The sequence below is a fragment of the Pristis pectinata genome, chromosome 5, assembly GCF_009764475.1.
Source record: "Pristis pectinata isolate sPriPec2 chromosome 5, sPriPec2.1.pri, whole genome shotgun sequence".
NCBI lineage: Eukaryota > Metazoa > Chordata > Chondrichthyes > Rhinopristiformes > Pristidae > Pristis > Pristis pectinata.
Genome location: NC_067409.1, coordinates 105,223,406 through 105,237,586, shown reverse-complemented (window position 1 = coordinate 105,237,586; position 14,181 = coordinate 105,223,406). Strand labels below are relative to the sequence as shown.

The window sequence follows — 14,181 nt, the reverse complement described above, 5'->3', positions numbered from 1 at the left end:
CTTCCCAATGTGGCCTCCTCTACATCACAAGATCACAAGATCACAACACAAGGGAGCAGAAGCAGGCCATTCGGCCCATCGAGTCTGCTCCAAGGAAAGGGAAATAGAAATGAGAAATGGGGAATGGGGGAAGAAGAAGCAGAAGAAAAAAAAACTATTCTAATCCCAATTACCGGCCTTATCCCCATATCCCTTGATATCCTGACTATTTAGATATCTATCTATCTCCTCCTTGAACGCCCCCACTGATCTGGCTTCCACTGCTGTACGTGGCAAGGAGTTCCACAAATTCACCACCCTCTGGCTAAAGAAATTTTTCCTCATCTCTGTTTTGAAACTGTACCCTCTAATTCTAAGATTGTGCCCTCTGGTCCTGGACTCACCCACCAAGGGAAACAGCCTAGCCACATTTACTCTGTCCTTTCCTATCAATATTTTAAATGTCACTATGAGGTCCCCTCTCATTCTTCTGTACTCCAGCGAGTACAGTCCAAGAGCCGACAAACGCTCCTCATACTTAAGCCCTTTCATTCCTGGAATCATCCTCGTAAATCTCCTCTGAACCCTCTCCAACGTCAACACATCCCTCTTAAGATGTGGGGCCCAAAACGGTGCACAATATTCCAAATGAGGCCTCACTAGTGCCCCGTAGAGCCTCATCAGTGAGAACAAACACAGACTGGCAACTGTTTTGCAGAGCACCTACACCTGGTCCACAATGGCCACCCTGAGCTCCCGGTTGCATGCCATTTTAATTCCCCTTCCCATTCCCACACTCACCTGTCCATCCTCGGCCTTCTACATGGCCAGACTGAGGCCCAACGCAAACTAGAGGAACAGCACCTCATATTCTGCCTGCATAGTCTACAACCCAATGGCATGAATGTTGAGTTTTCCAACTTTAGGTAACCCTCTCCTCTGGGTTGTTTCCTCCCTTTCTTCCCCACCCCCCCATATCTCTCTCTCTCTCTCTCCTTCCAATCCCCCTCTGGTCATCCTATTTTTGTCCTCTTCCCCCTCCTGGTTACATCCACCCACTACCCACGCAGTTCAGCCACCCCCTTATCTGGTTCTGGTTCCATCTGCCGTACACATCTCCCCTAACGGTTCCCATTCTCACCTCCTTTACTTATCAGAATCCAGCACTGGTAGCTGGTCATCTCCAACAAGATAGAATCTAACTACATACCTTTTGACAGTCAATGGTATTACCATTGCCAAGCCCCTAACTATCTATATTCTGGGAGGGTTACCACTGAACAGAAACTCAAATGGTTCAGCTGCATACTGTGTCTGCAGGAGCATGTCAGAAGTTGGGTACCCTGCAGAAATTGTCTCTCCACTGACCAGAGTCTCCACTGACAAATAAGGCACACATCAGGAATGCAATTGAATACCTCAATTTGCCTGGATGAGAGCAGTTACAACAAAGCTCAGGAATCTCAACTCCATCCAGGACAAAGCAGCCCATCATTCACAAGTAGTCATTCCCTCCATCACTGGTGCACTGTGGCTATATTATATACCATCTACAAAATGCACTACCAGGCTACACCAACACACCCACAGCCTTTACTACCAAGAAGGAGACACAAGAGATTCTACAGGTGCTGGGATCTGGAGCAGCACACACAAAATGCTAGAGGAACTCAGCAGGTCAGATCTCGACCCAAAACGTCGACTGTTCATTTCCCTCCATAGATGCTGCCTGACCTGCTGAGTTCTTCCAGCATTTTGTGTGTGTTGCTATAAAGAAGGACAAAGGCAGTAGGCACATAGGAACACTGCCACCGTAGGTTCTGTCCAAAGTTGCACACTGTCTTGACTTGGAAATTTATTCCAGTTCCTTCGTCCTTTCTTTGTTTTGTTAATTTTTTAAAATTAAATTTTATTTACAGCGTGGTAACAGGCCCTTCCGGCCCAACGAATCCGCACCGCCCATTTTAAACCCATATTAACCTACCCGTACGTATTTTGGATTACTGAATTACTGAAACTTCCTGACCAACAAGATCTGGGAATACATTCACCAAAAGGGCTACAATGATTCACAAAGGTTCTCCACCAACTTCTCAAGGACAATTAGGAATGGGCAATAAACACTGGTCTTGCTGTGATGTCCAGATCCCCCAAAAAAGCCATTAATCTAAGGGACAGGGCTTTATCAGCTGAGAAACCTGTAAGTAATTTTAATAGTTCTTAACTATGTATGTAATTCAGAGATATTTAAGATCTATAAACCAAAGAATAATTAAAAATGTGAACTAAAAAGTTAGTTAAAACACATAAATGCATGTAAAAAATAAACAATTAAAATATTAAAGAAAATTAATTTTAAGGGTAACTTACTCTGTCCCTAATCCATAGTTCTACAATCCTCATTGGGGTCCTGCATCTTGCTGAAGGTTTGAACTGCCTCAGGATTCGAGAGGTTATTTCCCCCAGTATTATGTCAGGAAATCCCTGCAAGAGTGGGCTCCCGTGTAGGAATCCAGGGGGGTGGTTGTCTGCTGACGATTAATTTACTACAACCCTCTCACTGGCATCACTTGTCTTGAGCAGTGTGCCTTGCACAGAGATCAGGTCCTGATTCCAGCTTCATCAAATATTTAGGTCAGCAGTTCTTCTCTATCAGTTCTAAAGTAATTAGGGATGCAAATACAATTTACACCCAGTTTGATGTGCTGGGAAGGTTTTGAGAAAACATTAACTGGTAATGAAAAGCTGACCACTGGTGGCAGAAGCTGTAGTCTACATAGCAAGGTAAATAAGGTCAACCTTAATGCATCAGAGCATTTGTTTATTTTTCCATGGAGCAACAACAAATGACAGATTCTGGAAATAGAAGAACATACAAACGTTTAATAAGTTATTATAAAACAATGTAACAATGCAAGACACATTTTAAAAACAGGTCCTTGTAAGTAATTCATTTCCAAAAGCAAAAATCTGTAGATGCTGAAAAACTGAAATAAAAACTGAGAATGTTGGAACTGCTCAAGCAGCATCGAAGGAGAGAGAATCAGAACTCTAATGAAAGTCCATTGACTTGAAACATTAACCGTTTCTCTCTTCACGTATGGTGCCTGACCTGCTGAGTATTTCCAGCATTCTCGGGTTTTGTACGTGATTCAATTAGTTTGCTCAATTGAAGCAAATAAGCTGTCCACAGCACATATGGATGTTTCTAAATTGGATGAACTTAGATAATAATAGCTCTACATTTCCAAAACATAGGCAATGTATGTGCAGCTAAGGAGAGAATCAAACCTATGTACAAGTGGTATTACTTGAGATCACTCCTTCAGAGGCTTGTCTTACTTGGCTGCTGAACATTTATTCATTGACATAGAGCTTTCGGTATTTCAGGTCACCATATTTCCTTGCGATAGTGATCGTGTCATTTCTGTGTTTACAAAGTATGTTTTAAGTTCTCCTTTCCCTTTGACATTTATAATTCCTCTGCATGTACAGTTGTAGCCAAGTGTTTGTAAGATGTTACTTGTTTCTTCTGTGATCTAGGAACAGTTAAACATAGAGTTGAAGACTGGTTGTCACGACAGTAATTTTCTCTATATATTTTATACTGTGTTATGTTATTTTCTTGAGACTTCAGTCTCTAACATAGTACTGTCAAATATTATAACAGAAATGGCATTTTATATTTAGGCTTTCCATCTAATTATTGCCCATTCCCAGGCAGTTTGGGGTGCTAAAAGGAGTTAAATGCAAAAATAAGCCAACTACCACTATTCACCCTAAAAGAATTACATTAAATTTGACCTGTTAATGTTTGCCCGGACCCCACAATTAAATTGCAGAAGGTAGGTGTGACCAACATATCTCCTTCATTTCCTTCAACTTTTGCAACAAATTTGACCATAAGTACAACACATCAGCAACAATAAGTTGTATTCTTGCAGCTGAGGACATTCAGAAGGCTACTATGTTTGCTCAAGCTGCTTCTCCATTTCATGTGCTTACTGGTTCAAACAATAGTCTTCCTGCCACATTGATGCGATGAATTTATTATTGTATTTCCAGGGCGATATGTATATGGGACAGACACATTAAATGAGGCAGCCCACAGATGGCATTTGTTTCCTTGATGTTGTTTTACACTTGCCAGACCCAGCAGATAAAATTGAATTACTTCTGATAATTGACATTGGAATCCTGATTCACCACACCAGATGATTGGAGACATTGAGAAATGTACTGGAAGAAGTTCAATGACCTCACGCTTTGGTTTTGCTTGCCAGCCATTTAGTCAACACTGCCACTACTCATGAAAAATGAGCCCAAGCTTTTAAAGACCCAAAGGCCATCTGCATTCTCCACCACAGAAAGTCAACAGCCTTCCACCAGCCATGTTGCAAGAACTCAAGGACTCAGTGCATAGGAATGTGACCAAAGGCACACACACAACTTAAAGGAATGTACAAGGAGGAAATAAAGACTCCAACTTAAATCCTCAAATCAGAGCACACCAATATTCTTATATGCTGGTTGGTATGTTTTGATTGATATATTTAGCTAGGAATGTTTATTTCACATTGCCTTGTATTTTTTTTCATTTGGCTCAGGGGCCACCATTACAGTCAGCAACAGAAGCTTGGTAAGGTGTGGGTCTGATGCTACTGGGGGAATGGAGTGATGTTAACTGGTATCACAGAATGAATGATATAAAGTCAGCCTGACTAGAAAGAATCAATTTAGTTTGTCTTCTCATTCTCCTTTTCCAACCTTCGCCTCTTCTTCCTGCCCTCCAGCAAATAACAGGACGGAACCGTTGAGAAGGTCAAATTATGTACCACAGACATTTCTTTTGGTAATCAATTTGCCAAGAGCAACAGGGCTGTATCAGAGCAGTCCAATCACCATGCTTATGTTTTCAACATGCCAATGGTTTCTACCACATTTCATGTGTTAGCATGGCATTCATCTATGCATTTTGATCAGAATATTCCCTTTAATTTCTCTTGTTAGTCAAAGTTGAACAACATTTTCTGTTGTTTTTTTATGCTTATGAAAGTGTATATTTTTTTTGCTTTGAACTATGTATTTATTCTTGCTGTACACCAGTGACCTCTGACAGCAAGCAACTGTGAATGTTAGATCAGTGTGGACAACTTCCTTTGAGATCATTGGCACACACTGGACATCACTTTGGAACCAATTCACCATTATGCCCAACAGGTCTGTGTTGCTTTGGTGAATTTTGTGATCTATGTTCATGATAAGTGCTAACTCCACTCAGAATGCAGCCAGTTGTCACCAGTAATTGTTCCCAATATCCAGCGAATATCCATCATGCTGTTTCAACTCCTGATAGCCAAGTTTAACCCACATACAGATGCCTGTGTCTTTGTGCAGAGAGTTGTGAATGCAGCCCAGCCCATCACACAAACAACCTCCCCTCATTGACTCTGTCTACACTTCCCACTGCCTTTGGAAAGCAGCCAACACTCCCACCCCAGTCATTCTCTCTTCTCCCCTCTCTCATTGGGCAGAAGATACAAAAGCTTGAGAGAACATACCACCGGGCTCAAGGACAGCTTCTATCCCGCTGTTATCAGACTCTTGAACTGACCTTATCATAAACTAAAAGATGAAATCTTGATCTCCCAATCTAGCTCATCGTGGCTCTTGCACTTTATTTGTCTACCTGCATTGCACTTTCTCTGTAACTGCAACACTATATGTATCCTGCATTCTGTTTTTCTTTTCACTACCTTGATGTACTTATGTATGGCATGATCTGTCTGGATGGTACACAAACAAAAACGTTTCACTATATCTCGGTAGATGTGACTATAATAAACCAATAAATATGTGAATAAACCCATTTCCACTAGCAGGTAAGGAAGCAGCTGGGGGTACTGAAGATTTATTGTGCTATCCTTGTAAGTTTTATTCAGTACTCTGTTTTACTATTGTGCTCTTAATTTGTCTTCACTGGCATGTCTCAGGAAACTTGGAGAACCTGTAGATGTACCATTAATATGGAAATCAGTTGAAATGTCACTCCAATTAAGCAAGATGTTAATCAGCAATCTACCTCTCCCAAGGAATGTGCATGCAAGAAAACTTCCAAACCCCTGACCGCTACCAACTAGCAGGACAAAGGCAGCACAAGAATGGGGAACACCACCACCTGGAAGTTGCCCTCCAAGCCACACACCATCCTGACTTGGAAATACATCACCATTCCTTCACCGTTGCTAGGTGAAAATCCTGAAACTCCCTCTCTAACATCATTGTGGGTATACCCACCCCTCCAGGCCTGCTGCGATTCAAGAAGGCAGCTCACCACCATCTTCTCAAGGGCAAGTAGGGATAGGCAACTAAATGCTGGCTCAGTCTGTGAAGCCCACATCCCTTGAATGAATATATTAAAAAAACACACTTTCCAGTCAGATTTGGAAGTTGATAATCCCTTATCCACATATCAAACCACATGGTCTTTCAGGCTGAAACTTCTCCTTATTGTTTCAGTATTTAAGCACCTACAATGAATCTATGTCCAAATAAGGAGATGTGAATTGGAAGAGAATTTAAAGGTAATAACTGTCCTGAAACATTGCTGCATGTCTTCCCCAATAGTAGATCCTGGGGCTTGGAGGTATGCTTGTTGTTTGCTGTAGTACAGTTTTGGACTGTATATACTGCATCATGACAACTGATTTTAGTAGCAGATGAATGACGAGGTGAAGCTCCTTGAACGTTTCCATTGTACACTTCTAGGTGACAACAGGCTCTGTATTAAACTCCTGACTTGAGCCTTGTAGATGGTAGAGGAGCTGTGAGAACACCTACCCATGCTCTTGTAGACACACTATTAATAATGCCCGCTGCTTAGGCTTCTGGTTAATAGTGACTCTGAAAAATTGATTGTGGGGAAATTGATGATGGTGATGTTGCTTAATGTTTGGAGATGTTCAGCCTTAATTTCATTCAAAATGCCCATGACCTATCCATTATATTCTGTTTCATCTTCATGAATTGGAATGCATATATATTTCCTCTGACCCACTTGGAGGATCTAAGAACAAACTGAGGCAGGCTTGCGGCAAAGAGGGAAAACAATTGCAGGAATCTACGTTGACCTATGACTGAACCACCTGCAAGCCTCAAAATATGCCTCTTCACCAAATTCCATCACCTGAAATGGTGTTTGTTCCTGGTACATTTTTTTTACTTTGCCAAGAACATCAAGGTTGAGAAACTTTACATTGTCACTTAAAGATTTCTCTACCACTCTGAAGGCAGATGTTTTCATGTAACTAATGTGGAAATACTAAAACTTCAGGTGGCTTTATGATTGAATTATCCAATAGTCAATTGAATAGTCTGTATTTTCAGTTGTCATCATTTACCATGCCATTAGATGCCACAGTAGCTTTATGTTTATCTTAATGCAAGTTAATTTCATAGATTTACCAATTGTTGATAAAAATAGGATGCCATTATCAAGTACAACATCCCAATGAGAATATGAGATTAATGAATTTATTCTTTTTAACATTATTATACAGAGCACCTTTAAAAATAGCATTCTATTGTAATCAGCAATCAGTCCTACTGCAATCTCTCTTCCTTCACGTCAAAATGGTTCGATAAACTTTTTTTCCATTCTGAAACATTACATATATAACTGGTTTCTGTTGTACCTTGAGGTTTAAAATTATTTGCCACACCAATTTGTACTGTCTGTACTGTTCCATGAAATAGCAGCTATGAAACAAATTGCATTCATTCATCATATGTCTAACTAACAACCAGAAAGGATTTTGTTCACACTACCTGTATCTTGCCAAGAACTCCTGTGCTGTCCATCCTGCTGGCCACATTGACACTATTTCCCCAAATATCGTACTGTGGTTTCTGAGCTCCAATTACTCCAGCAATAACAGGACCATGGTTAATACCTGACAGAAAATTACATTATATAAAAATATTTTTAAAAACCTTTGCAAAAATTACTCAGTAAAAGTGTGGCAAGAGCAGAAACTGATCAGTTGATAACAAAAGTATTATACCTTGATGGTTGTCAGGATGAAGAGAAACCCTTTAATTCCTCTGTAATTATCTCACCAAAATAACATTGCTGGGTCATTTGATAATATTGTTTAAGTTTTAATAAATAGAAAATAACTTGCTATTGACTGATTAGATATTTTAGATTAAAATGCAACATTTCAAAGTAGGTTAACTGGATACAAATAATACCTTTATCAACATGGTAATGTACTTCTTATAAACCACTCCATTAAGGCTGTGCTGGGAAAGACTACCATTATTAGACCACAGAAAGCTTCCTGCCCTGTCATTGGCAGAGATCAGGGTTTGGCTATTGACCATCCTGCTGGATTCAAAAGATGACATAGATGCAAGTCTTTGCTGCTCCTGTATCACCAAATTATAATCAGATCATTATAAAGTGGCAGTTCACTGAATTTAATGACAAGAAAAGCATGACATTCAGGGGAGGAAGGTCCAGGCTTGTTAGACCACCATTCTCTCTCTTATGATGACTTACAACTGACAAGTCTGTTTAAATTTCATCAGGTCCACAGAAACCTTTAATACTTTTCAAGATTTTACTGGCTTGTCATGCTAGCCTTTCTCTGCAGAGCATTAAGCAAAAGATTCCAGCTCAAGAAAGTGAGAAGTCCTCCCCTAAACCCATCTCCTGTGGCATTACCATTCCAGATGAACACTCAGGTCTATGCATTAGGGAATAACAGCTCTACCTGACATATAAGTCACCAAAGTATTAGACCTTTGACTTAATAATTTCTTTATTTGAATGACAACAGTTGAATTGTTTCCTTACTTAGCATGATGTCTTTTTATCATGTATTATTTAAAACAGGTGGTGCAAGTACAGGCAACAACCAACTGGAGTCAGCGTTAGTCTACAAATCCACAAAGAAGAACCACTTGTGTCAACGTGTGTGTTCAGTTTCATCTGATTGGATAGGCACATGAATCTGGAAGTCTAAATTCTGTGTTACCAGGTCTGCATCATTCTAAGCTGCTATGGGTCTCAAACTAAATCTGCTGCACAGAAGGAGTAGTTTTACACAGGCCAGATCATGAGAAGAGACAGTTTAAACATACATACCAATACGGAGCTTAAAGTCATTGAAAGAATGCTTGTTAATCACATCAAGCTTTATCATGAGTGCAAAAGCAAACTCCAGCATGGTTCCAATATGTGTGTACTGTCTGTCTGCCTCCTGCAAATCAAGAAGAACTATGGATCAGATCAAATTATATTGTTATAGTTCAAAAGCAACAGGCATAATAGAAAAAAATGTTATAGGACTGGGAAAAATAAGATATTTTTAAAATACTGAAAATGTGATAAAGCAATGTGATTTCTTAAAGAAGAAAAATATGGATCAACACTGATACTTGTGACAAAGTGTTGCGCAGCCTGCATAATCAATCAACATCAGTAACTTTAGGTTAAGGATCTACCAAAGGACATTGATTTACACAGCTCTCAAACTCGAGTTAAATTAAATATCGTAATTTTCCAATATAATTTGCCACGATCTTCTACATAGGTAAAATTTCAAAAATTTACATCAGGCTTTTAATATGAAACATTCTACAGATGATTCTATTTTTGCACTGTTGCTGTGTTGATGCTGTAGCTAACATCTCACAGATCAAAATGGTGTTAGTTTATTTAAATTTCCTGTAAAATTTTGCACGTCATATTTGCAGTATCAGCTACTGAGCTTTCCTGAAAGTGTAGAAACACCACTCTATCTCATAGGTTGTGGATGGCTGCTGATTTATGTTAATTTACATTACCATGATTTATGGTCTAAAAATATTGGCCATTCTATCAGACAGCAGATGTATTAGGACTAATTGCCAATGACTGTGATGAAAATTTTTAGTAATTGGGAGAAGCCACTAAGAATTTATAACAAACATAATTATATAAGTTTTGAAAAATGAATTTAAAATAGTAGGAGGTGGTTTTCAATTATTGATGCTATTGTGATAAAGAAATATTAGTTTATTTTCATGGTCCCTAATTAGGATATTGAATTAGATTCTTTTTAAAGACTCAAAGATTTATTTTGCAGGCCACCACTAATGAGTGAGCATGGTAAAATAGTGTGTGTAACATTGCATGCTTGACATGTAGCTTGTCACATCATACACCATGCAATTCTGACTGAAAAAGTAGGTCACACTACTGGCCTGTGCGAGGTTCATTTCTTTGAGTTTTTATTTTAATCAGCATGCACATTTATCTCGATGATTGGAGACTAGGCTCTGCCCAGAGAACTCTGCTCTCTCATTTGAACTTGCACATGTGGAATCTCAAAGTTTGAGCACTCAACCCCCTGTACAACTTGAACAAACTTGCACAGCATCTCCTACACCCATCTTTACAATGATAATAATTGGGTATTATTGGATAGAATAGTAGCTCAAGTTCTGTATCGTTGAATATCCGCAACAGGCTACTTGCTCACAGAATGATGGATGTTATTGGAAGTGCATAGAGGGAGGAAATAAAAGGTTTCTTTTTATTTATTTATTTTTCAGGATCCAGCAAGGCCACATTTATTGCCCATTCCAAATTGTCTTTGAGAAGATGATAATGACCACTTTTTTAAACTGCCACACTTCTTCTGGTGAAGGTACTCCAACAGTGCCATTGGTTAGGGAATTCCAGGATTAAGAAAGTAACGATGAAGAAATAGCAAAGTATTTTCACATCAGGCTGGTGTGTTATTTGGAGAGGAACTTGCAAGTGGTGGTGCTTTGTCCTTCTTGATGGTAGATTTTGGCTGTGCAGCTGAGGTGAGTGACTGCAGTTCATTTTGTAGATGGTACACACTGTAGCCAGGGTCCACTGCTGGTGAATGGAATGAATGTTTAGGATTGTGGATGGGATGCTAATCAAGCAGGCTGCTTTATTCTGGATGGTGTTGAACTTCTTGAGTGTGATTGGAGCTGTACTCATCCAGGCGAGTAGAGAATATTCTGTTTTGCTCCTGACTTGTGCTTGGTAGATGGTGAAAAGACTTTGGGTTGTCAGGAGATGGAGCACTCATAGCATCTGACATGCTCTTATGGCACAATATTTATGTGGTTGTTCAAGCAGAGATTCCAGTTAGTAGTGATCCCAGCACGTTGATGGTGCAGGACTTAGCGATGGTAAGGGCAGGTGAATAGACTCTCTCTTGTTGAAGATGGTTACTGCCTGGTACTTTTCTGGTTTGAATATTATTTGCCACTTACCTGCAAATGTCTGAATGTTGTCTGGACTTTGTTGCATGCAGACATGGGCTATTTTGTTTGCTCAGGAGTTGCGAATGGAATTGAAAATTGTACAATCAACATCCACACTTCTGACATGCTGGAAAGAAGGCGAAGCAGCTGAAGACGTTTGGACCTAGAACATTGCCCTGAAGAATACTGCCGTGATGTTGTGGGGTGAGGCTAATTAACCTCTGACAATCATAACCACGTGATGTCCTGAGGCTGCTTTGATGGACCTCCAACAACCATAACCATCTTCTTTTGTGTGATGTACGACAGCAAACATTGAAGCATTTTTTCCTTGATACCCATTGACTTTTGTTTTACCAGGACTCCTTGATGTAATTCTCATTCAGATACTTAATATTAACAGCAATCACTCTCACATTAACAGCAGAAGTCTGCTCTTTGTGGTCCATGATTAAGGTCTGGAGCAAGTGGTCCTGGTGAGACCCAAATTGGATGGCAGTGTGCAAGTTATAGGAGAGTAAGTGATGTCTAACAGCACTGTTAATGAAACCCATCGATTTGTTAATTATGGATTTATATAAACAGATTAATCTTACTTTAGGGATCAAGCAATTCTTGTAAGGAAATGGTCATTATTTAGGTTTCCAAGCAGTTTGGCTATACCCAATTAAGTTTCCTCTCCATAAGGTTTGAGGATTTGATCAACAACATGAGTCTTTATAACATAGAACAATGTAGACCAAACCTCTTAACATAACTTAGTTCCTGCTGAGCTTGTGGAAGATGAGTTTCATATTAGCTCGAATGGAAGGAGAGAATAGCACAGGGTGAAAAGTGATGAACAAATGCACAGCTTTTATTAGGATGGAGCTTTTGTGCCAGCTCAATAGAGGGGGAAGATCAGGTTTGAAATGTGGGTGAGAAGTGGGTGTTAGAATTGAGGAGGAAAGGCATGGGAGAGCTTGGGAAGGAGAGATTTGACCAGATTTTTCTATTTCCAAAGAAGGAGGTAAGTTGCAGGTTGATTTCTACCCATTACTAAAATGCAACAGATTTCCTTGAGACAGGTTTGATTGATATTCCAGGTGAAATTGTCAGGATACAAAGAGAGCACATCATCCTTGGACAAAAACATTGGGCCAGGAGGAGGAAGTAAATAAGAGTCAGAATGAGCACAATCTTTAAAATCATTTTTACAGAAAGTTCTGAATAAGGAAGTATTGTCGCACACCATTCGACTATTCACAATTTTGTTATCTTTGAACCATTGCACGCATTTTACCTGGATTGCTGGTACTGCATATAGAAGGCAGGGAAATAGGATGGCTTCCTTAGTCCCGCCATCCTGACTCATTTATAGGCAGTGTACCAGGCAAGAGCTAAATAAATGAACTTGCTGCTGTAGGAGCTGGGATGTTGAAACTTATAATGTTACTTTTTGGGCTGAGCGATTTAACGACAAACGAAAAGCAGTCAGAGGCAATGTCAGAGTGAAAAGAGAAGGAGCTCTGGCTAGGATGGAAAAATACTCATTATAACTGTGGAAAAAATAGAACAAGAGGTTTAACTAGGAAGGTGAGAAGTGTGGGTGGTGCGGTGCTTGTACTGAGGGAGGAAGATAAGAAGAGTGCTAGCATGAAACATAATAGCTGGAAGGGGATCAAGTGAAATAAGTTCAGAGGGAAGTGCATGTCCCAGTAGGGCTGAAGGGAAAAGTATTTCTATGAATCTGAAAAGCTATTTAGGTGTACTTTGGTGGGGAACCTTTTATTATAGTCATCGAGTCATGCAGCAGGGAAACAGGCCCTTCAGCCCACTGAGTCCATGCTGATCATCAAGTACCCACTTACATTAAACCCATATTATCTTCTGCATTCTCATCAACTTTCCCTCACACCTCCCACCCCCAGATTCCACCAGTCACCATTACACCAGGTGGAATCTGGTTCATTTACAGTGACCAATGAACCTACCCACTAGCACATCTTTGGGATGTGGGAGGAAACTGGAGCACTGAGGGGAAACCCACGTGGTCACAGGGAGATTGTTCAAACTCCACAGAGATAGCACTGGAGAACAGGATTGAAGCCAGGTCGCTGGTGCTGTGCCACTGTGCTGCACGATTACAAATTTATCAAATATGAAACATAAATTTAAGGATAAATATTTGGAAGCATTTTCTAAATTTAAAGTCTGGGATTCTGATTCAAGGAATCCAGTGGTCATTAAGGACACATTAGAACACTCTCCTCGCTGCAATACCATTTTTAAAAGAAAATTAATTTAATTAAATAAATCCTTGTTCATATAGATATTATGTTCTGTTGTACAGAAAAGCTTTTAAGCATAAAGAGAGTTAATTATCTGCCAGAAACAAATATCTTTCAACAAATTTGAGGAAATTTTTTACATTATTAAATGCAATGGACATTAGAAGTAGAATTCCTAACTGTTAAAAATGCACAAAATTAAGTATTGAAAGTAATAGCTTACACCCCCATCAATGAAGAAAAATCTCAAGAGACAGCACAGAAGTGTATTCATAAATTAGATCCTTAACTATATGAAGAAGATTAAATGAGGAGAGGTGGCCTAAAACATGTTTAAGAAGTATGTTTTGAGGAGAGTTTTGAATGAACAAAGAATAGTGAAGAAGTGAAAATGTTTGCGGAATGAATCAATAAGCATGGGACCACTGCAGTAGAATGAAGTTGGAACAGGAGAATCTGAGGAAAGAAGAGGTTCAGATCAGAGGAACAGAGTGTTTTGAAAGGGGTGGCCAAGTGAGTGTGCTAGTAAAAGCACATCCTCCCAACCCCCAATAATCATTAGACACCTTAAAGACATGTGTATGCTTGTATGCTTTATGTATATATATGAAAATAAAATGTGCATCACATAAAATGGTCA

At 39.6% G+C, this 14,181-nt stretch overlaps 1 protein-coding gene across 3 annotated transcripts in view; it reads right to left on the bottom strand.

Annotated features, from left to right (window-relative positions):
• Positions 1-2,864: 2,864 nt before the first annotated feature.
• The window catches only part of LOC127570729 (adenylate cyclase type 2-like), a 390,852-nt gene continuing 379,535 nt past the window's right edge, over positions 2,865-14,181 (bottom strand). For all 3 annotated transcript variants that reach the window (XM_052016520.1, XM_052016521.1, XM_052016522.1), the window contains exons 25-27: positions 9,131-9,245; positions 7,807-7,931; positions 2,865-3,518 (exon numbers count right to left, since the gene is read on the bottom strand). In XM_052016520.1, coding sequence (XP_051872480.1) covers positions 3,366-3,518; positions 7,807-7,931; positions 9,131-9,245 — 393 coding nt within the window. In that variant the 3' untranslated portion in view covers positions 2,865-3,365. The remainder of the gene's footprint in view (positions 3,519-7,806; positions 7,932-9,130; positions 9,246-14,181) is intronic.